Raw genomic sequence first — 27257 nt, 5'->3', positions numbered from 1 at the left:
CGCTGTCCCCAGAGAGCAGAGCTCAGCGCCTGCCCCTCCGCTCCCCTCGTGAGGGAGCTGCAGGCCGCCATGAGGCCTCCCCTCGGCCTGCTCTGCTCTGGGCTGAACAAACCAAGGGCCCTCAGCTGCTCCTCATATGTCTTCCCCTCCAGACCCTTCACAATCTTTGTAGCCCTCCTTTGGGCACTCTCTAATAGTTTTATGTCCTTATTTTGTGGTGTTCCAAACTGCACACAGTGCTTGAGGTGAGGCCATACCAGCACAGAGCAGAGTGGGACAATCCCTTCCCTCGCCCAGCTAGCAGTGCCGTGCTTGAGTTTTACCCCATGGTACAACAGTTGGCCCTTGTGGCTGCCAGGGCACACTGCTGGCTCATATTCAACTTGCCATCAACCAAAACCCCCAGATCCCTCTCTGTGGGGCTGCTCTCCAGGCTCTTGTCCCCCAGTCTGTACATACAGCCAGGGTTGCCCCTTCCCAGGTGCAGAATCCAGCACTTGCTCTCGTTAAACTTCATGTTGTTGGTGATTGCCCATCTCTAATTTGTTGAGATCTCTTTGCAAGGCCTCTATACCCTCAAGGGAATCAACACCTCCTCCCAGTTTATTATCATCTGCAGACTTACTCAGAACACCTTCCAGTCCTACAACCAAGTCATTTATGAAAACCTTAAAGAGAATTTTGGTGTTTAGCAAGCAAAACCTGGCATTTGAGCTAGAAAAAAAGTGAGTCTAAGACCGTCCCCCAAATTCTACTCTACAGGACACTTGGCATAACAACCATTGATTCATTCTTTCTTGCTTCCCATCTTCTGACTGATAATGTCACAGTCATTTCTTTGGGCACTGCCTACATGAAGGCAAAAGCTGTTAGGATTAGAAAAGCTACCAGGCTGAGTGGGCATTTTTCAGACATTTTCTGTAGGAAGTTCATTGGTTATATTAAAGAGAACTAGTCATTCTGCTCACCTCCCTCCTAAGGATACAATGGACCATCACGATGACAAAGCCCTCCAATGAGTCAAAGACAGCAAAAAGGATCTGGAAGAGCGCCGACCGCCGATCTGTGATTGCCAGAACTGCAGACATCCAGGTGAGAGCCAGGAGAGGCAGGACAACGCAGGAGCTCCAAAGGGATGCCCTGTTAAGGGAGAGGAAAAGAGAATTCAGCTCCACGTCAACCTCCCCTGCTCCCATGTGGGATGCTAATTCAGCCTCCTGATCCCATGGGGCTTCAGAAGACTTCTCCAGCAAATGCATACTTGTGGCTAGACGTCTTCTGAGCCCCTGGCACAGGGAAGCAGGAAGATGCTTTGCAACACTCACGCTACTGAAACAGGTGACACACAGTTTCTACAGGAGGGACTACTAGCCGATGGTGCAATCATGCATAAAACTTGAGGTGGGGAGGAAGGATGCAGTTACCTCACTCCCCCTTTCGCGCCCTTCCCGCTCTACGTCACTACACCACAAGGGTGGCGTTTCCCAAGGAGGGGAGACAAAATACAGTCACTGTGGGTTGCCAGAGGGAAGGGGAACAGTTGCAGCAGAGGCTGGTTTGTCACGATGGCTGTCAGTACTCAGGCTACAGACATTTGGACTTCCAGAGCACATGGAAGACACCAACGGGTGGGGACGTGTCACAGTTTCAAGTGACTAAAGCAGACAAGCATAGAACTGATCTGAAGACTGATTTTTTGCTGTTGCTCCCTTACCCTGTAGCTGACGGTCCCTACAATTCCACAACAATAAGCATCACAGGAGCTGATATGTAACTCAGATCATCTTTCAACAGAAAAATTTAAGTTTTCTTGTGTGATCTGCCCATCTGAATGCTTTGAAAAGAACTGCAGTTGCTTCTATCTTTAGCAAGTATTGCAAATAACTTTATTCTTGGGGGACTCCTTGAAGATTCAAGCCACTTATTAATTCACAGGACCAAAAACTTCCTGCAGTGTTAGCATTGTCACATGAACCTCCATCTTTTCTATGGCTGGTGGCTCTAGAAATGAGAAGGCAGCTCTGTTTCCATGGGCTATTCGGCCATTCAGCTCTCTCACCAAAAGCATCCCAAACAATTTTAACAGCAATGGAGATTTTTAGGCTGTCTATTGTCCTATGTATTTGGCAGCGCTGGTGCACCAAGAGTACCAGAAGAATTGCTTTGTGAGCTTATATCTAACAAATAAGAGTAGACCTATTGACAGACTGAGCAACAAGTTGAGCTTCAGGATTTCCAGAGTAGAAAACCTCAAGCTACTCACTAACAAACATATACAGGTAACACAATAAATTACAGGACAGATATTGTGACACACGGTTTACAGTACTTACATGGGACTTGCTTACCATTTTCTGATATATGATCAAGATTTTAATGTTTACTTGCTGGTTATCCAGGTACCACTCTCACAGACCTCAGTGAGAGTTTTACCTGAACAAAGCTGGAGCCTGGACACGGGTACGGACATCAGGATGTAACACCCTAAAGAGTTTTTCAAGGACTGTTACATCAGTTCTGCTGCAATGACCACATACTGAAGTGATGGGTTATTTTTGTAATCATAATGGTGCTATGATCGCAAATATTTCTACAACCTTTTCAGACTCAGATGTGTTCCTCAGTGGTGTTTTTAATCAATGTGATTTCCCTCAGGGAGCCGTTAAATGCCATAAAATCTTTTCAACTAAACTAAGCATTATGAGGCTTCCTTGTAAGGTAAGGGCCAGATATAATGTAGATATACTGTAATTTTATATAGGGTAAACTCAACTTTAATGTCCAACAGAAGCTATAATTTTAAAGCATTATTAAGAAAAGAACCAGCAGCCAAAGACAACCCTCAACCAAACAAACAACTGCCAAACAGATGTTTGTATTCTACTTCTCTCCCAGCTCCCTGAAATATGGTTCATTATACTGAAGTAAGTGAAATCTTTCATTGCTATCATTTGCAATGGTGCATTAATAAAACTGGCTAAGTAAGTTCAGCAAATAAATCAAAGGTGTAGAAAAGCCAAATGGAAAGATGAGGTTTGCTCCATAACATGCCTCTCCAGATGTGTCTTCCATGCAAGGATCAGCAAACACAAGATGCCCGATGAACGGCTTGGTAAAGGAACTCATTCCAGTAGCAGTCTGCAGTTTGATTGCCCAAAACCAGGACAGTCAATAGAGGCTGCTAGAGAAGGTCTGTACCAAAGAACTCGATTTTCTGGAACTACCTGGTCACCCAGCACACTCTTAATACATACAGATGTGTACGTTACTATCACTGAAATGCAAACAGAAACCACATCTGAGAATGGATTTGAACCCTAAGCATGGGTTTGAACCAGAGATCTAAATTTGCATGGGGTTTTCCATTCTTGAAAAGAACTGCAACATCAGATTGACAATGATTTGGATCTGGATTCAAGATTAGATGTGGATTTTGGTTTGCAAAGGATGCTGCTGAAGAGGTAAATTCTAATTTTCTCTAGCAACACGTTAGACTTCAACCCATTGGCTTCAAACCCTGCTCCAACAGATTATGCAAGCACTCTGCTTTAACCAGGTGCTGCGTCAGTCTGAATTTGCTACCCACAACACTGATGCAACATTCTCTAACTATGGGGGGAACCTTCACAGCTCCTGCTTCTTTATGTTGTATTCAGTCTTCCCTAGCCCCATGTCCTGAGTTTCTCAACATGCACAAACTGTTCAACTCTTCAGAGTCAAGACATCCTGGTGAACTTCCCTATTGCTTCCAGCGTAAACAACCTTCAGAGCAGCACTGCTCACATCACACTTCCAACTCAGATGATTAAAATAGTATTATGCCAAATATTCAGCTGGCATAAATCAGAATTATTCCGAGTTAAGTTCTGTCTTACACCAGCTAAGAGTATGGCCTGACTTTCTGCTTTCTTTGTGATTCATCTTGCAGATGCCTTCTCAACAATATTCATCCCTTACAAATGTTATGGAAATGTTGCTTGACATTTAATGCATAATCTTTTTTCTCAGGAGGCAGATGGCAATGGGTCATAGCACTATAACTTACTCTAATTTCACTTTCAGAGCTCTGCTTAGCCTTTGAAATATTAAATTCAAAAAAAGTTCCATTAAAAAAAAATCATATCTAGACTGAAATTTTAAAAGAAAACTCAGGGAAAGATAAGTGGTTTCCCTGTGACATTGCCCTTAATTCTACCTGCCGTGAACTGAATGCATAGCAGAACTCACACTTCTGCCACTTTTCTGTCTGCCCCTTTTGCAGGAGGAATTCTTAAAAGGTACCAGGAAATCTCATAGGACCCAAGAAACATCACGTTATGGTGCCATGTGACAGGAAATAAAATGATGATTTGTTATATAACAACACTGTGATGACTTTACAGCTCTTCATTATGGATTATCTATGATCAATGAATCCACGATTTGTATTGCTTGGGACAAAGGACTAATCCCTTTGGCTGGCAGATGAAGAAGGCATTTATCCTACTGATTTACCCTGATTTATTTGTTGCATACATGACAGCACTCATCATGAACAACTAATATGAAGGGAAGATCATTACATTGTGCCATGGAAGCATGATGTTGGCTTATTGCATGATGACCATGGCGTGACAATATTACTCAACAGGACTGAACCAAGTATAGTTACTATGCCACGTGACAACATGGGCACACATTAAAAGTGTCCACAGCTTTATCTAGCAGGGCAAAGGCTTAAACTCACAGGAGACCCAGCCCTGGCAGCAAGCAGATGGTGGCCTTTGGTCAAAAATATCAAAAGCTAGCAGTGGTTTTGTTCTTTAGCTAGCTGGCAGCCTTGGGAGTCTTCGTCTTTGCAAAAAAGATAAAATTAAATGGCAGGGACTTGATGGGACTGATGGGACTTGGAGAGTAGCAACGGAAAGAGCAAAAAATGGATTTGGGAAACAAAGATCTACATGAGGAAAGATTAAGAGGCCTGTGCCCTAACAAAAGACAAGTCCAGGGGGACACACAGTACATGCCAACAAAGATGTAAAGGGCCATTATAAAGATGTAAGCAATCAATTCTTCTCATTACTCAAGGCTGACAGGGCAGCCAGTACAATAAGCTTAAGAAGCAGCAGAAGGAAAAATAACTTTAGAACTCAGAAAGCAATTTCTGGAGAAGAGCTCCGAAAAGGAAGATGGTTTCTGGCCTTCAACACGCAAGACGAGGGATGGCTCTCCACATGGTGTGCAGACAAGGTGGCTCTACTACTCTGATAAATGTGCAATTCCTGCCTCACAGATGCTCTGTTACAGGAAAATCACAGTTCAAGCATTTACTTGATTGTAAATATTGTGCTTTAACCCTTCTCTAACTTGTGTTATTCCTAAAAGCAAGACCTTGAGTGTTTCCACAATTTTAGGGATAGTTCAGAGAACTACCTTTTACTCAATGCCCGTATAACCAAGATAAGAAATCTTTACCTAGCAAAGCGGGGCCACTGTGCATACTGATCCCATGCACAGAAACACAAGACATCATTTCTATTTTCTCCAGAAAATGATTCTACTCTCACTTGCTGCAATCTGCATGATATGACCAGGAGAACAGGAGATTAAACACCTCTGAGTTAGGCAGGGAATGAAACAGGTATAGGCAGACTGCTTGATTATTCACCTCCAGTAAGGGAAATAGTTCTTTGACCTCCCAAGGACCAGCAGGGGCTAAATATTGTCCACAGGTTAAGAATCCAATTTCAAATTCCTTGAACTATGCAAACAACACTGTTCCTGGTGAACAGTCTCCTTCATAAAATCAGCCACACGCAGAAGGGGTGATACACATTAGTGCTTGAACTAGAATACTGGACAAAAAACCTGACATCCAAGACTTCCTGAAATGACTCTGAGCGAAGAAAAATCCCTTAACACAAGGGACCCCTTAATCCCTCTGACACATGAGCCTCAGATGACATAAGATGGGTGATGTATAAGAGTCCTTCTTTCCTTCTTTTCTTCCTTCCTTTCCTTTCCTTTCCTTCCTTCCTTCCTTCCTTCCTTCCTTCCTTCCTTCCTTCCTTCCTTCCTTCCTTCCTTCCTTCCTTCCTTCCTTCCTTCCTTCCTTCCTTCCTTCCTTCCTTCCTTCCTTCCTTCCTTCCTTCCTTCCTTCCTTCCTTCCTTCCTTCCTTCCTTCCTTCCTTCCATAGCAGTCCTCACTATCTTCAGTGGCTGTCCCCTTTCAAAGCAATACCAAGAAATGGCATGTCCTTGAGATATATTCCTGTCTCAGATCAAAATTTTTCACAGGTAGCAAAGACAAATGAATTACAAGGCAGTATTTCACAGGCTGAGGCTACCGTACAAGCAACAATTGTAAGGAAAGAAATGTGGGAACAGAGGTCGTCCAATGGCAAGATATATAACCCAGATCTCATCCAAAGCATTCAAAGGGGAAGGCTTTTTTCTATCCCACAGCTGTCAAATCTGGGTTACACTTAACAGGTCATAGACATCCAAAGCTTTCCTTTTTATCATTTCCCTAGTCAAGAAATTGCACAATTTCCAGTACATATTTTGTCTCTTGTGTCACAATCACTACCTGCTCTCCCATCAGTAGTTTACCATGTTCTCCCTCAGTTACACATCCCCTTCCCTGACCCCTTCTCTCTTAGATATTATCATTAAGGGCTACTCAAAACTTTTATGATTTCCAGATGCCAAGGAAACAGACAGAAAGTTGTATTCTTTCACATCATACTAGCTCAGAGATAAGCCTCTGAAACCCATGGGAGGAGAACTGGAGAGAGCCCGAGGAACCCCAGAAGGAACCAGACAGGCACATCCTTGATGTGCTTGCTCTCTGCCAAGCAGCTATGCTTAATTAAACAACAGAGAGGAGCCAGGATTCCTCACAGCATCTGATTTATACTGCAAGACTCCAAAACTGAATGGTAAAGCTGGCCCAAGTCTGGGATCAAGGCCGACAGAATGGTGGCAGTGACATGAAGCACAGTCAAGGCTTTGCCTTACTGGCAACCTCATTTACAAGAATTTGGAGGAAGAAAACCAGAAAGAGTTCAGCTTCAGAGTGAAGGGGACCAAAAATGTCAGTGGAGGGGATGAGTGTACTAATTCATGCATAATTCACTCTTTTTGCAAGGACAAGAGCAGAGGATACCTCAGGATAGACAACAAAACCGGTATTGGCATTAACTGTCTAAGGTATTCTATCGACTGGGAAAACAAAAGACATATCCTTTTACAAGGACCCTCTACTTTCTATCAAACCACTTAAATTACAAAAGCAGGATAAGCAGGAGATCTGGATTTCATATCTCCACTTTATAATTTGAAGATGAATCAGAATAGATGACTTATGACAGACCAATGTCAGACAATATGGAAGAAAGATTAGCGTTCGCTTTACTTTTGAAATGAATTTACAAGGAACTGAAAGCCTCTCCTATTTAACGGTCTACTTTATTAATAGTAAGGTTTCTGCTGGGTTAGCATTCCTCTGCAGTGACAGGAAAGCGAAACACAGTGACCTGCTAATTCCAGACTCGTGGTACGAGTGCCTGGACCGATGCCATCTCAGCATCTTAGCTCGGCACTGTTGCAAAAGGGAAACAAGTTCAGCAGCAAAAACTAAATTAGATTTTGTTTAGTTTTTGCATCCAATAGAAACTGTTAGCTCTTAGTAGAGGTGATAGCATGTTCTCTTTTTCTAACAACAGTGGGCCATTTTCTAGAAATATGCATTTTTCCCTAATCTCTTCTGAATTTCCTAGAAACGTCTCTTTCCAAAAAAAAAAAAAAAAAAAGAGAAAACTTCACATTTTGATTTTGTTTTGCATTGCCACGTTTTGAGATTTGGCTCTGAACTGTCTATTTTTGGTCAGATTATTTACAGGTAGGAGTTTTACAAATTGAAAATGTCTAACTCTGAGACTGTTTCACACATTTCATAGATACTACTTTCGCCATCAAAATCACATATAGATATTACTTTAGCCACCAAAATCAAAATATAGCATCACATTGTAAGGATGTAGATAACATTTCAGAAAGGGAAGGAGGAAAGACAAACCTTTCCTCATCGCTCTCCCTCCTACCTTAACCTTTGGGAGAAAAGCCAACAATAGCAACAATTTCTCCAGCAGAACAAAGCTCTAACATTTTCATAATTTAATTTTTTTTGACTAACTCCAGTTGCATCTAAGAAGAGATTTAACAGCATTTGACTTTTGTAACTCAGAGCTATGAAACACTTTTAGATTTTGAGAACTAATTCCAAGTGCTTTTAGGGGTCCAAAAGAGGCAGTAAACACCTATCAAATCAGAACGGCAGCCTTATGAGGTTTTAAACTTAACTCTAGCCCTGTAGAAGAGAAAAAAGTAAACACTTAGAGGTGGTACCCCAGCTCACTTAAATCATACCCAGTGTATATTTACTCACTGGAGTAAAATACTCAAGCACATGCTTAAGTGTTTGACAAAACTGGAGTTTGAAGCCCCAGTCTAGCACCAAAATTAATGGGAACCACACCTTTAAGTCTGCAAATCCAAGTAAATTGAACGGGGGCGTTAAACGTAAATCCAACTTTGAGCAAATGTCTTCCATGGGCTGCTCACATGCTTAAAGCTAGGCATGTCGTTAAATGCTTTTCAGGACCCAGCCCCTCAGCTCTTGCTCCAAGGACATTGCAGGAGCCCTACATTACTCCTGGCCCACACAATGAGGTTGGGGAGAGGTGGGGATGTGGGGAGGTGGGCAGGGAGATGGGAGAGAAAACAAACGGGCTGGTGAGGGAGGGGGGAAATGAAAGAGGGAAATAATAATAACTAAAAAAAAAAAAAAAGAAAGTGGAAAGAAAGAAAGAAAAGAAGTTGAAATTAGAGGAACTAACATGGCGTTACTGGTGGCTGTGGCCGAAACTTCAGCGGAAGAAACTACTCCACACTTGGAACATTTGAGCGTCATGCCGTAAAGGGGCACTGCCATCTGACTGCAATTAAAACCAAAAGACTGAAACAAAACAAAACACTTTGCTCATGAACACAAACGTAGAAAGGAAAGGGAAAGAGAAGCCGAAAGAAAGAAAGAAAGAAAGAAAGAAAGAAAGAAAGAAAGAAAGAAAGAAAGAAAGAAAGAAAGAAAGGAAGGAAGGAAGGAAGGAAGGAAGGAAGGAAGAAGAAAGGGAACCAACCAACCATACCCAGTTTGAAAAGAGAAATGAAAGACAGGCAGGAATAAAACTCTCTCATCTGTACCACTCCAGATGCGGGAAATGGGGAAATGTACGATTCAGAGACGTGTTGGTGCCGCTGGAGAGGGTGGAACTGTGTTGGTGAAAGTTTTGCCAGATTCAGGGTGTCTCTCTCTGGCACCCATGGAAGAGAAGCCAGTACTGCTCTCCCAGTCTCCACCTCCTTCTTTTGGTTTGTTTTCTTTTGGTTTTGTTTTTTGAGGAATTGCTCATTTCCCTCCTGGCCTTTTTGCTCCAAAACAAAAAAGGTGGCAGGGTTGTACAGTAGAAGGCAAGAAGTAGGGCTGTGGGGACTGTGCTTAGCTTCTTTCCTACAGCAATGAGAGGGATAGGTAGGACATTTCCTCCACTGCCCCTTGTGTGCTGCTCTTCACCTTGGTGGGGACACCCACATGGCAGCCGCCAACACCAGGGGATGCGCTTTGGTGGCTTAATCCATGACGAAGGACATGCACATGGATCTGCTGTTTATGTCCTTGAGGTTGAACATGAGCTCGGGTGTTTTGTCAGCCCATCAACCTGCCCTGAAGGGAGGTGGACAGGCTGACTCCTTTCGAGACGTTTCTTCTCTCGGGTTTTGTTTTGGAGCTGAAAACCTCTTTGGGTTGAACCGTGAGTCTTGCTCATGTGGGTTGCTCCCTCTTTTGCTGGATGGGATCAACAACAAAGACAGGCTATCGTGGGCTATTGGTATAGGGCGCTTCAGGGATCAGGGTAGGGCATGCCTACATGATTTTTGGAAGCTGGTATGTGTGAACCCACACAGCCGACAAGCCAGCTCTTACTTGGGAGCCCAGAAGCTGCATGAGCTTGTCATTGGTCCTTTTTCTTCCCAGAATTTACTAGTTTGTGTGCTTTGCGCAGGTACATGACCTCCACATCAGATCTGGCTCAGAACATGGGCAGGAGTCTGCAAAACATCCTACAGACCTACACGCAGTGCCTATTATCAGAGTAGGCATGAACATCGCTGCTGAAGGACAGCAGGTCGGCCACTCTTTGGTGGTCTCTGGAAGTACCAGACCTTGGGATTTTACAGCCCTACCCTGGCTGGGAGAGAGATCAGGACACTTGACAGATCGTTTCCTAACTTTTATGGCTTTGTTTTCAGTCTTCCTGCAAAAAGGAAACTCCCATGAACACCAACACAGCATTATCAGTGGTCCTAGTGGTCATTGAGCTTACTTTTAAGTGGCTATTGATTGGTCTTTTAATTAGTTAGTTACAGTGACATAAGCCATTACTCCCTTGCAGAATAATGACTAAGTAACTAAGGTAGTCCACAGCAACTTTCAGTCTTGAGACACAGAGAAAATTAGCTCTTGTGTCAATAGATTCATATCTTCCAGGAAGGATGGTGTAAATCCAGTGAGGACAATGGCTGAACCAAAGATAAAGTGGGTCTTGAGAGGCATTAAGTGCATGACCCTTAAAAAAATCACGGTCCATCCCCAGACCTACAAGCCACATAGAACAGATAAGCAGAGAGACAGAGAGAGGCAGAGATAGGCAGCAAAAAGAAAGTAGATTGATTGGAGGAATTTGATGGAAAACTATACCAGAAAAAACATGAATGACACTGAATCACAAAGAATTGGCCAAAAGACCACTATAACACACAACTGTAACTGCTGTTGGGTGCATTTATGCAGAAAATTGTAAGCAGTAGGCACAGATGTGGGTACGTTTATATTCTAATTTGTTCTAGTTTGGGGCTTGAGGTTGCTAATATATTGAACTTCCGTAGCAGGTTTATATTGGTGCATGTAGGTATGAAAGGGTAGCTAATGAAATAACCACAGTGAATAATGCATTCATTTAATTTAGCTTTTTCTGCTTCCTAAATATCCACAAACAGCTCACGGACTCATCTGGTGTGTTCAGCAGAGCCTGGACTTTGCTACCCTTTATTGAAAAGTGCTTTACACCATGGACAGCCCAAAGAGTAGGAGCACTGCTTCCAACATGAAATGCTCCCAGGTGAAGGGCAATCCAAATCTGCTCCTATTTTAATGCAGTCATTATCTCTTTCCAATTCCTTTCTTCTCTAGGCACTGACAATCCAGCTCTTACACCCTGCTAGGACGCACAGAGAATATTTCACGCAAGGTATTGGGTCAAACTTTCTCAAGCCCTCTCTATAATCAATGGAGGGAAAAAAAAAATAAAGCTCCTCTAAGGCGCATGTTGGAAGAACGAAACAGGGCTCCCATCTCTCTCCAGTGGCTACAGAGGGAGCCTTGGGAGATTAAGCTCACCAGGCTAAAATTAGCCTTTGTGAATATATCCTATAGCCTCATTCTTCTTCCCTGGCTGCATGAGCACACAAATGCTTCTGGAATAAACCCTGGCTGAATAAATTTAAAATTCATTTTAAAGGCTCCTGCGTCCAATATTAAAACATTCACTTTTAGGAGTATTCCTACCAACAAGGCTCAAATGCTGTCGGTTCAGCTGACCACAAGAGGAGGCAGAAATGGTAATGGTGAACTACTGCAAGCAGGCAGGTACCTGCTGGGATCCTCCTGCAGGGTTTTCTCCCTAGCTCGAGCACGTAGCACGTGCCCGGAAAGGATTTGGGGCATCCATGTGCACTGAGCCAGCTCTCCACGTAACCACATCCACCTCTCTGCAGCCTAGTTTTATGACACATGCATAAAGCCACTGCCATTAGAAAGTCAATGGTTTCTGACAACAGTAATCATAGTGATTTCCTCTGGTAAGTATAGGGCAAGACCTATCGTGTTTCAGGTACTATTTTACAGGAGCTGCTAACACCGATTTGTTGGTGCCAACAGATCTGCAGTACATGTGCTGGGCTCCTCTTAGTGTTCAACAGGTCCGTTCCCCCCCTTTTTTTTTCCCCCTTTGTTTTTTTTTGCAACACTGAACCATACTTCTTGCCTCTGCTAAAGGAAACACAACATTTCTTTAGACCAGCTCCTCAGATCCAAACATCTCCGAGGCTGTTACTCATTCGGATCATCTCCAGATCTACCCTCCAACACGGTTCCCAAGCCCAGGCCAGAAGCGGCTAGCTAAAGGGAAGGGGCACCGGAGCTCTCCAAAGCAAATCCGCAATCTCAGCGGGTGCACTTCGAAAGGAGAACAAAACCATTTAGCACAGAGAAGGCTCAAAAAGTGCTGCACACACACACACGGACACGAAAGAGGGGGGAAAAAGAGAAAAGAAAGAAAAAACAAAGAACATCAGAAAAACGACTTTTTTTTTTGCTTTGCAGGTTTTGTTTTCAAAGTACGACAACGAATGTGATCAATAACCAGCTTAAAGGGATTAAATAAGGTCACTCCCTGTGCAGTTCAGCTTAGAGAGTGAGAGACGGATGGGCAGTAACTCGCTGCTCTGCTAATCCAATAAAGCGTTTATTTCAGCGTTGGCTTTGCAGCGTAATTATCTTTCTGTGGACTCTGCCTGCAGTTAGGGCACTTTTCTGAGTTCTCTCTTTGTCAAATAGGCATTGTGCAGAATAAAGCACTTCCTTGGTGGTGGTTCCTGTAAGCAGAGCATCAAGGTCACTTAATCACATACATCTCCAACCCAGCAGTAACAGACACCTTTGCTCATCCTCATCCAAACAGGCTCAAGTCTCCCCTTGTTATAACCCTATTAAGGCACCAATTTCCCTTCTTCGTTGCACCACTTGGGCACGCCAACACTGCCCCCAAAATGTGAGCCTTCCCTCGTTCCTCTCCCCCTCCTCTGGCTGGATAAGAGCTTGCTTCTGCCCTCTGTTTGATGCCATCATCAACTGAACATGAATTCCAGCAGAACTCCCCGCTCCATAGCACAACCACAGGAATATTGAACCGTGTCCATGCTTTCTGCCTCCCAGAGGCAATTTTAGGGCCAGTGGGTGTTGCAGCACCACAGTGGATGCTGCAGCTTATTGTTTCTGAAGCCCTGGGTTGCTACAGGCTGACCTGTGCATTTGGTTTGACTCAGAGTGACAGCATGCCTCTTGTATTTTGCTTAGAGCACGGCATAACCCAGAGATAAAGTCTGAGCAGGCTGCAGACCCAAATAGGAACAGAGAAGGGGGTTCTCACGGTCCCAGAGCCAGTGACCGAGCAGCCATTGGCAAAAGGGGCTGGAGGTAAAGCCAGGGGAGAGCCCTGCATGGCAGCTGCCATCTTTGCTGTGGAAGCAACTTTTCAATTTATACTAAGGCAAAACCCAGCTGCCACAAGTCCTGAGCTTGAGGATGGAGTTTAGGGTGGTGGCTATGGAGAAGATAAAAAACCTCAGGTCATATCAGACTTTTTTTCTTGCATTGCCTACCAGTCCTCCTCTATACACATCCACCTATCCATCCACTAATCTGTTCACCTGTACAGCCCCTAAGTACCCTTTTCTTCAAAGCACTGTGTCCCTTTGCCATCCTTCAGCCACCTGCGTTAGGTGACCCTGGTGTCACACAGTCCATGCCACCCTCAGCGGTGCCACCTCTCTGACCTTCTGCTGTCTCTGGACATTGGAGAGAAGAGCCATTTGCTTTCCCTGCTCTTTGGGATCTACATCAGCCTTTTTAACAAAGAGTTGAACTTCCAACCCTCGTCACAGTGCTGCTTCTTGGGTCTTTTGTCCCCACGCTGAATAGCAAGGCAGAGAGATTAAATGAAGGATTTCTTTGTTTGTTTGCTTCGTTTCGTTTAAATCTGCTTTTGCTTGTTGTCTGCACCTCCACTCTTTGCATTCCTGACCTGGTTATTGATCACAACCTTGGTTGTTTTCTTTTTTTGTTTGCTTGTTTTTCATTCTTTACTTAGATGTATTGATAAGGCATACCCTGCCCGTTCCTTCAGTTTCTTATCTGTTATTCCATCTTTGGATACAAGTTTGTTAAAAACCAGAATGCCAATAACCATGTTCACCTGTTGAAAGAAAAACAACACACACATTTGTTCTCAAGTGGGTCAGGTCAAACGCAGTAGTACAGAAGGTATCTACAGGGCAGGCCGAGCACTTTAGTTTTTCCCAAAGCTGGGTGGCACGGTCGCACCTCTGCCCCCTTTCCACCCCATCCCACCTCCCTGCCACGTCTGAGTCCAGGGGAGCAGAATGCAGCTGGCAGCAGATCGGAGAGGTCCCCATGGACCAGAACAAGGCTGTAAAATGCTCAGATCATTGCAGGGCTTCTTGTAGCCCAATGCAAGCTCGAGATCTAGACAGGCAAACCCAAGGCACAAAAAGAATTCTTCAGGGTGGTACAAATAGAAAGTGGCCAATGCAGGGGAGAGCGGTGGGGTGACACAGCCTAGTTTCCAAAGTGCTTTTTGGAGTCCGTGCTCCCAAAACAGCAGCTGGAATAATAACAAGGGGATGTGGTTTCCGCTCAGTGAACCACAACTGTTGCTCTCAGGTGGAGGGGTGTTGGAGCAAGTAGAAACATCAGCTGCTTGACACAGCTCATGGATTAACCACCCAGCCGATTCCCAGAAATTAGTGGGCGACTTCGTGGAGCCCTTCCTCCCACTTTGTTAGGGTGAGAGCACAGATGTCTGCATCAAGCGGGTGTAAATACTCACAGGGAAATAGCTGTGCAGAGCTGACGTCTTGCAAAGCTGTGTTAAACTCCCCAGTGCTCCGTTCTCATTGCACTCCCTGTTGCCAGCTGCATCTGTTTTACAGCCCCCAACCAAACCCCAGCAGCCCCTGAGCATCACCCCGTTAGAGACCCGTTAGTCCCTGGGGGCACAGCTCTGATGGTGGAAAAAAAGTGACACTCTCCCGGTTTTGTTGACAAGGAGCCGCGCGGTGTTGGCAGGACAAAGTACTGGTGCTCTTCTGCGTGGGGTGCTTCCAATAAAAGGTTTAAGGACAAATTTAGAGATTTGCAGCATCACATGTTGGCTGAGAGCCTCGGTGAGGGTAACAGACCCTTGAGAGGTAGCCCTCAGGGACAACTCACAGAAAACACAGCCCAAGGGAAGGGAGATGGCTGCTAAGCCTCCATCTAATTGCCAAAATCATCCTCAGCACTGAGCAATCGTTCTGAGCTTGGCCTGCTGGTCTCAGCCAAGCACGACCCAGCTTTCTGATGGGGAGTCCACAGCTGGGAGTGAACGGAAGAGCTCCCACATAGCAATTATTTCCCTTTGTATCAGCTGCTGGGTGAGTGGACTACTTTTTGCAGCTGTGAGTCCATTTCTAGAGCTCACCATGGTATTGTTTTAAGGAAACAAGGCTGGCGAGTCAGACACAGCAACTCAGCCAAGGATCAGCAGGAAAACAACCTCTGGTTATGTGCTTGGAGAGACAGCACATTTGGAAGTCACTGATATTTCTTCTCCATGCTGGAGGCTGCAGAGTGGATGAAGTTCCCTTCTTTAAGGTGCGGGAAAGCAGCAGAGAAGATGAGGTTAAGGTTTTGCAGGCTGGATCACTAGTAGGGCTTGAAACACTTGAGGGTGTATCCTCCATTTACAGCAGGGGAGATGATGAAGTGCAGCTCTGCAATTGCAGCTGTGCAACTGTTTTAATTAAAAAAAAAAGATTTTATCCAATGCACTGATCATCATGATCGATATCCCACTCTGATCCTGTCTCTGCTTCTTTTCAAAGACGGGGATACAGGCATGGACATGCCTCTAAATATTACCACTTCCAATAACATGCGGCTTAACTTCATTTCCTGATCTCCAGAATGCCATCCAGAAGCAAAGGCACAAAGCTGAAATTCATCCCTTGAGATAAGCAGTGCCTGATGAACGACGACTCCCTGTCCTCGCTTCACCGTGAGCCTCTCCCTGCAGACATCTGCTGATTTCATCCTGTGTGTGATGAAGTGTCACCAGGGTGATTCACCTGAGTTAGGGGTGTACAGCTGCATGCAACAGCTCTGCATTTAAGCTTGCTGAGGTTTTTAAGGCTCAAGGTTAATATCTGGGATGTAGCAGAGAGAATAAATGCAGCTGAAGCTAAGTCAGCTGGGTGCAAAGTCATTTGGGTGTCCATATATCAAATTATTCAGAGTTTTGGGTGAGAAAGAGCTTCTTGGTTCAGTCAGAGCCAAGTCCCACCTTGTTCTGTGCATCCCTGCCCAACAGCAGCTGTATTATCTCTGAAGTAAACCTCCCCTGAGAGCAGCACAGCTGAACATCTCTAACATAGCCCTGCCAGAGCCTCACTGTCCTAGTGCTAAGTCAGGTACACTGTCCCTCCGTCACTGGCATGGTCAACCCAAAATCAGGACAGAGCCTGCACAGGAGGCAACTCGAAAAAACTTGAGGTCTTGAGGACAGTGCATACCTGAGAATTTTATGTTCAATCTTGTGCTCTGCTGCAAAGTCACAGTGTGGATTTGGGCAACTTATCGTGCTTCTCCCAGGTTCCAGTTCATAAAAAGATGTTCAGTGCTTATCCTTCCTCTCCTTCCCAACTCTCTTGGGCATTATTTGCTTCTCATTTAGCAATGAGCCAGGTTACCTAAAAGAGGCGTAGAGGCTCCCTCTCTGGGCACTGAAGACAGCCACCTCCAGAGATGACTCCCTACCTCCCAAGACCTTCTGTACCAAGCACCATTTCCAGGTGCTGACCTCCCTGCAAGGTTATTTCCTTTTCCATCTTTGAGTGAAAACAGAGCCACCGAATAGAAGCAGGCTGCGGAAAGCTGAAGGATTACTTCCCATTTGTTGTTGGCACAACAAAAGCAAAACAGGCAGGAGGCTGACTCCCTTTTCTCTGGGCACCACAACACTTCACTCCCTCCTGATCACCGCTGTCTGTTGAGCATTCAAGCTACCGAGGCAGAGCTATCTGCTATTATGTCGTGGGGCAGAGAGCTAGTTCATCTGAAAGGAAACACTCAGCCACTTAATGCTGCTGTCAATTATTACAGCTATAAAAACTCTGACCCCATCTGCAACGTCAGGGAGAGAAATCCAGCCATCACATGCCTACAGAGATCTAAGGACTGCCTGGCCTCAACGTCTGCTTATCCCCACATTTTGTTGATGCTGTCCAAAGGCTCAAACACATGTGGTAGCCCTATGCTAAAGAAAGACCCTAACCTATACATGCTTTGCTTTATTATAGAGGAGGGGCAATGGATGGCTTGTTTCTTTGACACAGTGATGAAACAACAGCACCAACGTAAACCGACATGCAGTGACAGTAGTGAGAATAGATGCAGCAAGAGCTTTTGTGTAGTTACTCTCCTGTAAGCCTGCTGCTGCTGCAGAGCAGCTATCCCCCATGGCACTGCATGAAACAAAAGCCTGAGCTGAAAGGGAAATTGTGAGTGTCAACAGTCCCATTCCTAGGGGACTCTCTGGTACACTTGAGTTTTAGAGGACATACAGCTCCGAAAATGCAGACTTCCACTCAGACGGGGCTCAAACGTGGCGTTAACCATGTCTGTGATTGCTGCAGGAAGAATTTTTTTAGAGGACCAGCAGTTCTCAAAGCCTTTGAACCCTGACATCAAGATTTCTCATGAGCAGTGAGGCTTCAACAGCAAAGGGAGCTTGATGAAAGGCATGTCATCTGGAGTGACACCTTCAGCTTGGGTAACAACTGGCCAAGACAGGCTTTCGGGGACAGAACAGACTCCGCGTGGCAGGAGGTGGTGGGACAGAGTTTGGGAACATCCACTTTAACCACACCATCTCTTCGAACAAGAGGCAAAAGCGGTGTTTGACACCCTCAGCATTGTTTCGAAGACCTCCATTTCACCTGCAAACAGGAAAGCAGCTCACGTGCACTGCCCATCCGGGACAAATGAAGAATAAATGCTGGCTGTGGAGGCCCAGCTTGGTCTCAGAGCAACCAGTAAGAGCAGTTTTGGAAGGAGTTAATGTCACAGTTTTCCACCACCAGGCTGTACTTCCATCCAGATAGGGCAATAAAAAGGCAAAGCATTAACCAGATGCCTAGGGAACTACAGAGAGGCCAGAGGCAGAGGGCTGATAGCTGAGGCACAATACATTTCAGACTTAGCCCCATCCCAGATCGCTGGCTTCTAACACTTTGTGCTTTCCTCCTGAAGGGGAAAAGGGGAAAGCTATTTAAAACACAGGTAGAAGTAGAGAGGGACACTCTTGGGTTGGAAGAATGAGGGAAGCCCTGTAAGATAAAAAAAAAAGGGGGGGGGGGGGGGAGAAAAATGCTTTCAGCCAAGCTCAAATACCAAAACGACAGCGGCTGCCGGTCCCACGAAGGCGTAGAGAAGACCTCCCTCTAATGACAGCCAGCAGCTGGAAAAGGAAGAAGGAAAAGAAAGTTACCCAGTGGCCAGCATCACCAACAAAGAGGCACATGTTTTGCTGCTTCTCTCTGCCTGTGGAGTTGAAAATCCATGGTAAAAAAGCCTCAGACTTTACAAGCAAGCAAGTTGTGCTTTCCTTTCCTCATGAACGTGCCCTAAAGCCCAGCTGCCCGGGGGTCTGCCTGCAGAGCCAAGTTTGATTGCTGACAGAGGAGTGCATGTAAAATGCCTGCCATGCTCTGCTTCAGACCAGGTCCTGCGGTTTGTGAGCAAGATGATGCTCTTGTCGTGCTCACTTAGACAAAAAGAGTAGAAACGGTGGAAATTGTCCCTCATTATTTGCTAACCAGTATGCCTCTCAGGTCTGAGGTCCAGGAGAGCAGCACGTTTCTGCTCCTGGAGCCTCCCTTTGGGCTTGCTGCCACGGGGAAAATTTGCAATGCAGGAGGAAAGTGGGATGGATGTGGATGCTCCTGAGGAATTAGCTGAGCGTGAGGCGTTGTGGTGCCCCTCCCTAGAAATCATCTGGTTGCTTCTCCCTCAGCTGAGAAGGATTTCTCCTTTCTCCAGTGTCCTTGTGGGGGATTTAGGCTCTTAAATTAAAGGGTTGGTGCCTGCACAACCCAAAGTGAATCTTCTGACTAAGTCTTGGTGTATACCATGTCTGTGCCTGTCATGGTGCCAGTAGGCCTAGAGGACATTTTTAATCACTGGAGATCTAATCTACAGAGTCTAAGATGTTTTACATGCTTTTTTTTTTTTTTACACTTTACAGTTACATTCAGTCAAATCACAGCCTGAACTCCACTGACTGCCTTCACCACATCTTCCCCACCCCAGTAACCAGAGCACCCAGCCCGGATGGAGACCTCACTGGGGAGACAAATCCCAGTGCCCAGGTAGGCAGCAGGAATAGGCCCCAAGTGTCCCCACAGGGCTCCTCCTGCCCCCTACATCCACACCGAGCCTTTCAGGTTCGAACATAAAGACAGGAAGGAAAAGGAAAAGTTGTTTTTTTTTTTTTTTAAGGAAGAGTATTTTCACTGTGGGGGTGGACACGCAGGCTGCCCAGAGAGGTTGTGGGGTCTCCTCCTTCAAAAGCCACCAGGACGTGGGCCTGGGCACCCTGCTGCAGGTGGCCCTGTGGGATCCTGTGGTCCCTTCCCACCTCTGTAACTCTGACAATCACATCAGCACTGGGGATGAAATCCCCATTTCACGGGGAATCCAGCATTTCCGAGCGTGGACACACAAAGCAGGCACTTTGGGGCAAGAGAAGATGTGAATTTACACTCGCAGCAGCCCCATGCTCTGACATCGCAGGGCCCCGGAGAAAATGTGCAGTGAAGTAATCCTGTTTCAACAGCAAAACTACCGTGTATTTACCAACGGGTAAGAGCAGGCAACCACAATGGAGCAAGGACTTTCTCCAAGCTCTTAACACAGCTAACCCTGCAGTAATTCACGTACGTGCCGGCACTCCCAGTGATCTCGTTTCATTCTGCATCAGGAGAAACACTGCCTTTCAGACCCTCCCAGGAAACAAAGCCTTCCTGGAAAAATTTCAGTTTTGGTGATCGACCTCCGATGATTTTGTATCAACTCTGCCTTGCAAAAAACTTAATTTTTCACCTTAAAATACAGAACATTTGGGGAAAAAAATAATTCAAACTGAAAATTGGAAGCAGGACATTCTGTGTTTCTCCAAGGCCTGAATCTTGTTTATTTCTAAATTAAAGCCGTAAGATGGTAATTTAATCAATTCTGATTTCTTCCTGATAGCCAGTTGCTCCTTCAGAAACTGTCTGAGCAGCTGTGATAATAAAGCAAATAACCGGGATAATAAAACAAATAACCAGGCGGGGAGGGAGGGAATAGGAGCGAAGCTTTGGAGGGCTGCAAGGGCTGGAAGAAGTCTTCATGAGTGCAAGGGGGAGAACCAAGGCGGCTCCTAAACCCCTGCCCTTGCTCAGCTCTTCTGCTCCAATGCTCAAAAGTCTTCAAGACTTTTTTTCCCCCCTGGGTCTCTTCTAGCCACAAAGGGAAGATGCAGCTCACCCCAAGAAGGGAGCTGGCAGCCCTATACTCCATTTAGCGATGAGGACACGGTGCAGGGAGGGCTCTCCGTGGGCTTTCTGAAGGCAAGTTCACACATCACCGAGCACCGGCCTCGTCCTTTCTGACTGCCTGGCCTCCCTGTCACAGCTCGTAACCACAGCGTTTCCTTCCGAAGCCATCAGAGGTGGTGGCTGACAGCAGGAGAGGGAGAAGCGGTTCTGGAGGAGAACCGACAGCAAACTCCAGCAACACGTGAGTCCCGGGGAGATGCTTTTAGCCTCGTCCCTGCAAGGCACAGAAGTGTTTGCATGGCGTTACGAGGCTTCCCAGCACTTGCCAAGGGATCTCCCCAGAGATCTTTTAAATAACATTGTCACTGAAAGGGAGGGAGGGAGCGGTTTAGCAATGCTCAGCCACCATTTCCAAGCAGGGCTTCCCAAACTGACGGCAGCTCTTGCATCCGAGACCTCTTCACCACACATCTGATCCAGCTGAGATGCTTCTGTGGCAAAGATGTGAGGTTGGAGGGCTTTTGTCTTGGTCCTGCGAAGAGCTGACTTCCAGCAGGACCTTCTGGACTACACCCCACAGCTCTGCTGGCGACGGGTCTCACCACGGTCATGCACAAAATTAAATACCCATGGTGCAGCAGCCAACACCGGTTTATAACTTTACAACTTCAGCCTACAGCTGGGGTTCAGGGCTGTCCCACCAGCATGTACAAATCTGTACAAAAACCTGGGGGTGACTGAAGCCCTGATGCAATGACACGTAAGGAATCCTGGAAACCAGGAGGCAGTTTGTTGAGCTTTAGAGGTCCAGAGTCAGTCTCTGGAAGTGCTCAAGGCCAGGCTGGATGGGGCTTTGGGCAGCCTGGGCTGGTGGGAGGTGTCCCTGCCCACGGCAGGGGTTGGAGCTGGATGGGCTGTAAGGTTCCTTCCACCCCAAACCCTTCCATGAGTCCATGATTCTACTCAAACATTCAGCCTAATGGTTTGAGACTTTCTTGAGACTGCAAGAACAGCCTACACCCTTCCCTTAGCTGCTCTCCAAACAACTGAAAATCATATCCAGATGAGAAAAAAGAAAAATCCCCTTGTGTCTTCCTGTCCTCACTGTAGATATAGGGTTCAAAGCACTCCAGAAGTGTCCTGAGCAATCAGGGCTTCTGGTTGAACGCCCCTGGAGAATTGCTGCTCTGAAACCCCCAGGGACACAGCCAAAACCCTGCAGTACCTATTGGGTTCTTGAATTCTACAGTACCTAATTTGGATATTTGATTTGAAACTCTATCTCCCTTCTCTTCTTCCAACTTGGTGTCCCAGTCCAGCCAGCTAAAGGGTAATCCTTTTACCTCCAACCTTCCCATGCTCAAAGCAGCCTCTGAGCTCCCTGATTTACAGCTCGGAGACGTGGCCAAGCCTCCAACCACCACCAAGTCTTGGAGGGACAGACCTCCAGGCTGCTGCAGCTGTGCACCATCGCACTGCTACTACTCTTAGGATCCAGAAACTGCAGGGTTGGAAGAAGTTTTGAAGGGCACTGTGAAGTCCCTCGTGGTCTGTCATGTCAGCTCTTGTCCCCTCCATCACAGGGAAGGACATGTTGTGGCTAACATCTCGTGTTTCCTTCTGCAAGGTGGGAACTTCATGCCTTGCAAGCCTGCCTCTGCCCATCTGAAACGCCCTGTGCATGCCCTATTCCAGCTAGAGGCAAAGCTAAAAGTTCCTCTGACCTACAGCTCCAAGCTTTGCAACCACCACACACACTCCTGCCGTGGTCACAAACCAAAATAACCCTGGGATGAGCTGATATCCAGCTCTATATTCTGCTTATATACCTACAGCATTAAACAGTGTTATGTGTAGTTCCTCTGTCTGAACAGCCTCAAGGTTTGGAGGTCGGCTCTGAAATTCCTGGTACATAATATTGACCAATTATTATTGAAAAATAATATTTGTTCTAGAGAATAGCTATAACCAAGGGCCACCCTGCACATCGATAGAGCTTTTATGCCTCCTGAACAGGAAAACAGTGACTGCGCTGGGGTGTAGGGACACCCTGTCTATCTTGGTCCACACTGATTTTTGCTTCGTGGTCTAAAATGCACCCCCTAAGTTGAGCAGGGACTGCTCAGCCAGTGCCTGCAGGGCCACACACGCTGCTCGGGGCAGTGCTGGGCTCGAGTGCATGTGCCTAAGTTTGCTCAATTTACCTTTGGCTCTTGATAAAGCCAACGGCAGGAATCACAAGAAGGTGGCAGCACTACAAATGTCTGAGCAGAGGCTATTTCCCATGCTCGTGCTCTGCAAACCTTGGCGTTAGTGACACGGCGTGTCCCAGGAAGATTTTCCCAGTGGATTAGAGCTGGGAGCACGTGTCTGGACTCACTAAGCACCTCGTGAAGCCAACAACCCCCTGCTGCAGACACGTCTGATGAACCACAGGGGTTTGCAGAGGAAAGGGACAGACAAACTGGCTGGGGACAGGCAACAGGGGAGCCTGAGCACTTGGGTGTTCATGGAAAGAGTCTCCCTGCATTGGTTTGAGTGTGGGCTGGAAGAAGGGTGCACACAATGAGCTGGTGGCTGCAGGGCAAAAGAAGGTGTAACTGTATGTACACCACCAATATTGGGCAGTGGGAGAGCTCAGCTTTCAGTTCTTGGATGCTTTTGAGTATGAGCATGATCCTTCCAAGCCAGAAAAAAACCAAAACCCAACAACAAAAAACCCAACCACAAATTTCAACAAAAAAACCCACAACCACAACCAGCACAACCTAATTAAGAGCCCCAGCACCAAGACGTGCTCTCCATGAACTGTTGCCTGGATGACTTTGCTGGGGCTCACCGGCTTCACCACCCACTGGGCTCCAGCGTGGAAGGGAATAAAAGGACTGGATTGGACCTGCCAGGGCGTGAAGGCCCCCTGCTATTTCGGTGACAAGCACCCTGACAGCAGAACTAAGAAATGGTGTCATGGGCAGTCAGCCGACCTGCCAGGCAGGCAGCCTCCAGCCCCTGCACGTGAGGAGTGATGGAGGTTTAAGGACTGGAAGGAGCCAGGGATTAGCAACAAGAGGAGGAGAGCTGCTCTGGTTAAGGGCACCCTGGGCATGATGGAAAATCAGCACGCTGCCTCGCCAGCGTGCCAATCTGAGAGCAAAGAGGGTGTCCAGCAGGCTTTGTTGTGCCTTGATGTCCTTGTGCTGCAGGCTGGGAGAGCTTTGCCCTGGGGCAGAGAGGTGCTGACACATGTGGTCCAGGGCAGGGAGGCAGGAAAAGATCGTCTGCACATTCCCTCCTTCCTCCCAAGGCTTTTTTGTGGGGTCAGTGTTCACTACAGAACTCTGTGGTGGCCCGTAAGCATTCACAGGGAAGGATCCACAAAGCTTTTTGCAACAATTCACACCGGTTTGTAAAGAGGGAAGGAAGCAGAAATATTTAGAGCTTCCACCCATTACGACTCTGTAACAGGACAATCTGACCCTAAATCCCCCAATGCAAATCCCACCCAAAATGCAAATCCTGCACCGTTTGCTGGGGGTGTGCAGAATTCGGTGGAGATTCAGGAATAGCAGGGATTGCACGTGGCGTGCTCTCCATGAGCATACCAACCCCTCAGCTGCTGCTGGCATCTCCTGCATTTCTTAGGGGTTGTTCACGTGGGATGCAAAGAACTGGCCAGAGAGGCTCTGGACAATGATGGGATGGGATAGGGAAGGGCCTGATCCATTTCTAGGTAAAATATCCTTTGACTGTCACTATCCGTAAAATTTCTAAGCTATTTTTTTCACAACAAGGTGAAAAAATACCAATTTTTTAAAGGTTGCACTAATGCTCAGCTCTGAGTGATTCCAGCCTTGCCCTAATGTTTTTTTTTCCCTCTCCACAGCTTTATTCTGTAATTTCTATTCTGACTTCCTTCCCCCACTACAATAGAAAAGAAGTTTCATAAAGGTAAATAAAAAAAAAGGTAAAACAAACAAACAAACTTGGTTTTCATAAAGGAAAATATCGAGCTGCTTCCAGTGTGGGATTCAGCAAACAAATTCCGATTGCTTTCAATAACTTGGTTGGAAAAACTTATTCACATTTTGATGCCTAAATCTAAGCTGAGCTATTTGGAAAACCTGAGTCCAATCAAGCAGTCCATTACATACATTAACACAAAAGCTGTTATTTCATTTTTAGACATCTCAAACTTCAAATATTCCACATTTTGCTCTAAAAAAAATAAAATACTGTGTATACCTAAAGGTATTTAGATGAAAATGATGTAATATATGGAAGAATTAATCCCCCCATTCCCTGTGAAATTGATTTTAAAGGAGCACACGATCGTCCCTCAGTACCTAGCCCTGGTGGTATTCCCATAGGGATGTTTCAGAAGCAAATGCAGACAAAATCCACGTTACAGACCGTGGCACTCTTATCCCCCTGGTGACAACGTCCCTCTCATTCAGACAAACCGAACTAGGAGGGCTGCTCCCGTTCACAAAACGAGTCCTCTCTCTGGGGACTTGGCTCTCCTAAGGTTTCCCCTGGGCATCTGGATGGGGAGGAGGGAAGCGCGCAGCATCCCGATGAGCCGAGGGCTTGAGGATGCTCCTTCCACTCCCATCACTCCTGCTTCCCTCTGCCACGGGCAGCACACATTAATTTAGCTCCTACCTTTGCTCCTGCAGGTCAGTGACTGCATTTTGACAAGGATAGAGGGTAAGACGGGAAGGAAAAGGAAGAAAAGCCCCGGTACTCACTAGTTCGCGGTGCCGTACCCCTTGGCTTTCGTAAACCCCACGGAAATGGCAACCACCAAGGCGGGGAGCCCTAAGGAAAAGAAAACACGAGAAAATTGGTCATTGCAGCACATGTGCAGGTCTGCTCCAGCTCAGGCATACAATACACCCCATTCCTCCCAGTGTTATTCTAGCACCATCTGTCCCAGCCTGGCCCCTTGGCAGAGGCTGAATTCAGGACCTTCAGAGCCAAAAGCACGAGCCCTTGTTACCTGTGCTAATGAAGTGAGTGCCATCAGCTGCAATCAGCTCGCGTCCCGCTGTGGTCTCAGCAGTTGTGTGGGAAATGATAGCACTTTCAGATGCATAGCATCAATTCCTTTTATTTTTAGGGACACGGAATAGCTGGCCAAGGATATGCCAGGCTGTTTCCTGCAGGTGGGATATCCAGGCACCACACAACCCAAAAGAGCTGGCAAGGCAGAGATTAGGAGCTATGTTTGCTCTGGATATACGAACAACCTAGGTTCAAATCTCACCCCAAATGAGACAGAGCAGGAAACTGCATTCCCCCTAACCCAAATGGGTCCCCTGTGTTCTAGGTCATGATCCATAATGGTCCCTTGACGCACGATGGAAAAGAGCACCCATACATCGGGTCCTTCTGCAAATCTGGGTACTTATTTCTTGCCTGAGACCTGCTCTCCTTTCACATCCAAAAGGGGAATAAGCTAAGAGAAATCAACCAGCCTCGAGAAGACACACTTCATTGCAGAGGATGGGCGTGGTAGTCCATGGCTGGGAGGCCACGTGAAGCTTGTGGTGCACAATCCATAATTTAGGGTTTGGGGAGCTAATAATAGTGTCAGCACAGGGTGAAGCTACATGTAAGACCTTAACGCTAGAATCTTCAATAAAATGAGTGTGAGGGAGGAAAATAAAGCAAATCTGCTGCTTATTGGGAAATGCTGGCCTGAAACTCCTAGAAATGTAATTAAAAGCTCTGACATGGTTGTGTGTTTGAATGCCCAGGCAGTTCTGAGCTAGCAAAAGATGTTATATCCTGCTAATAGCCTTCTGATCCATCCTATTCCTTCTTGATAAACTGCTCAAGAATCTACAGAGGAGATTGGGTACTTTTCTGGTTCACTATCCCCAGCCCAGCTCTTCCCTTTCCCTATAAAATGCCTGGATATCAGCTGGTAACATCTGGTTCCTCAGCCACCGAGGGCTCTGTGGGGCTTTTTATAGCCCTCCTCCTCACGTCACGCCACATTAAGCTGTCTCAATGCTAAAGATGGGCAAATCCCATTAGGAATTAGCAGGATCAGTAGCCAGCTGGGATTAGTGCTTCTTGACGAGACCCTAATTCCTGCGCTGTAGAGGTCACGGCAGGCAACTGCGGTTTGGAGGGCTGTCCAGACACAGCACCCAAACACTAATGCTGCTGGCAGGGTGCTCACTCGGCAGTAAAACCATCGCACGGATGATTAACCGAGAGGGTCAGCAGCCAGCTGGGTGGTGTAGGGCCAAGCTGGCTGGAACATGAAGCATTTGAGAGTCTTCAAAGAGAAGTGTTTCTCTTCCCATATGAAATTCTCAAGCACAGCTCACGTTTGAGCAACCTGAACCGATGGGTAGGGGTTGAGGGACATCCAGTGGGTTAAGGGATGTCTCTTTTTTGGGTTTTCTTCTTAGTCAACTCTTGCCCCTCTCGCCAAGCTTCCTTCACACCTACAGACCGGGTATCCCAGCCGTATCATCTGCACGGTGCTCAGTACAATGCCATCGGTGTGGCACCCCATGGCAAGCACCCCATGAAGGCATCAGGGAAAGGGCTTTTTTGGGGAGTCGATCGTTGATGCGAGAGGCCCCGCTGGAAAGAGGAAAATTGGCCGAGACTCTGCCAAAAATAGCAGCATGTTCTTTGCAAAGTGCTTCTCCGGGACGTGACAATTATGCAGAAAGGCACATTTGGGCTGTGAACTCATCAGC

General features: G+C 46.4%; 1 protein-coding gene across 11 annotated transcripts in view; it reads right to left on the bottom strand.

Annotated features, from left to right (window-relative positions):
- The window catches only part of ADGRB1 (adhesion G protein-coupled receptor B1), a 258665-nt gene that overhangs the window by 24217 nt on the left and 207191 nt on the right, over positions 1-27257 (bottom strand). For 8 of the 11 annotated variants that reach the window (XM_080580828.1, XM_080580829.1, XM_080580824.1 and 5 more), the window contains 5 exons: positions 25284-25353; positions 18389-18455; positions 14047-14132; positions 8880-8978; positions 969-1140 (listed from right to left, as the gene is read on the bottom strand). In XM_080580828.1, coding sequence (XP_080436954.1) covers positions 969-1140; positions 8880-8978; positions 14047-14132; positions 18389-18455; positions 25284-25353 — 494 coding nt within the window. The remainder of the gene's footprint in view (positions 1-968; positions 1141-8879; positions 8979-14046; positions 14133-18388; positions 18456-25283; positions 25354-27257) is intronic. The other 3 variants (XM_080580833.1, XM_080580832.1, XM_080580831.1) reach the window with 1 other exon arrangement.

This window comes from Anser brachyrhynchus, assembly GCF_964034855.1.
Source record: "Anser brachyrhynchus genome assembly, chromosome: 2".
Taxonomy (NCBI): domain Eukaryota; kingdom Metazoa; phylum Chordata; class Aves; order Anseriformes; family Anatidae; genus Anser; species Anser brachyrhynchus.
The sequence above is the reverse complement of the archived record's forward strand: the minus strand, read 5'-3'. Positions and strand labels throughout refer to the sequence as shown.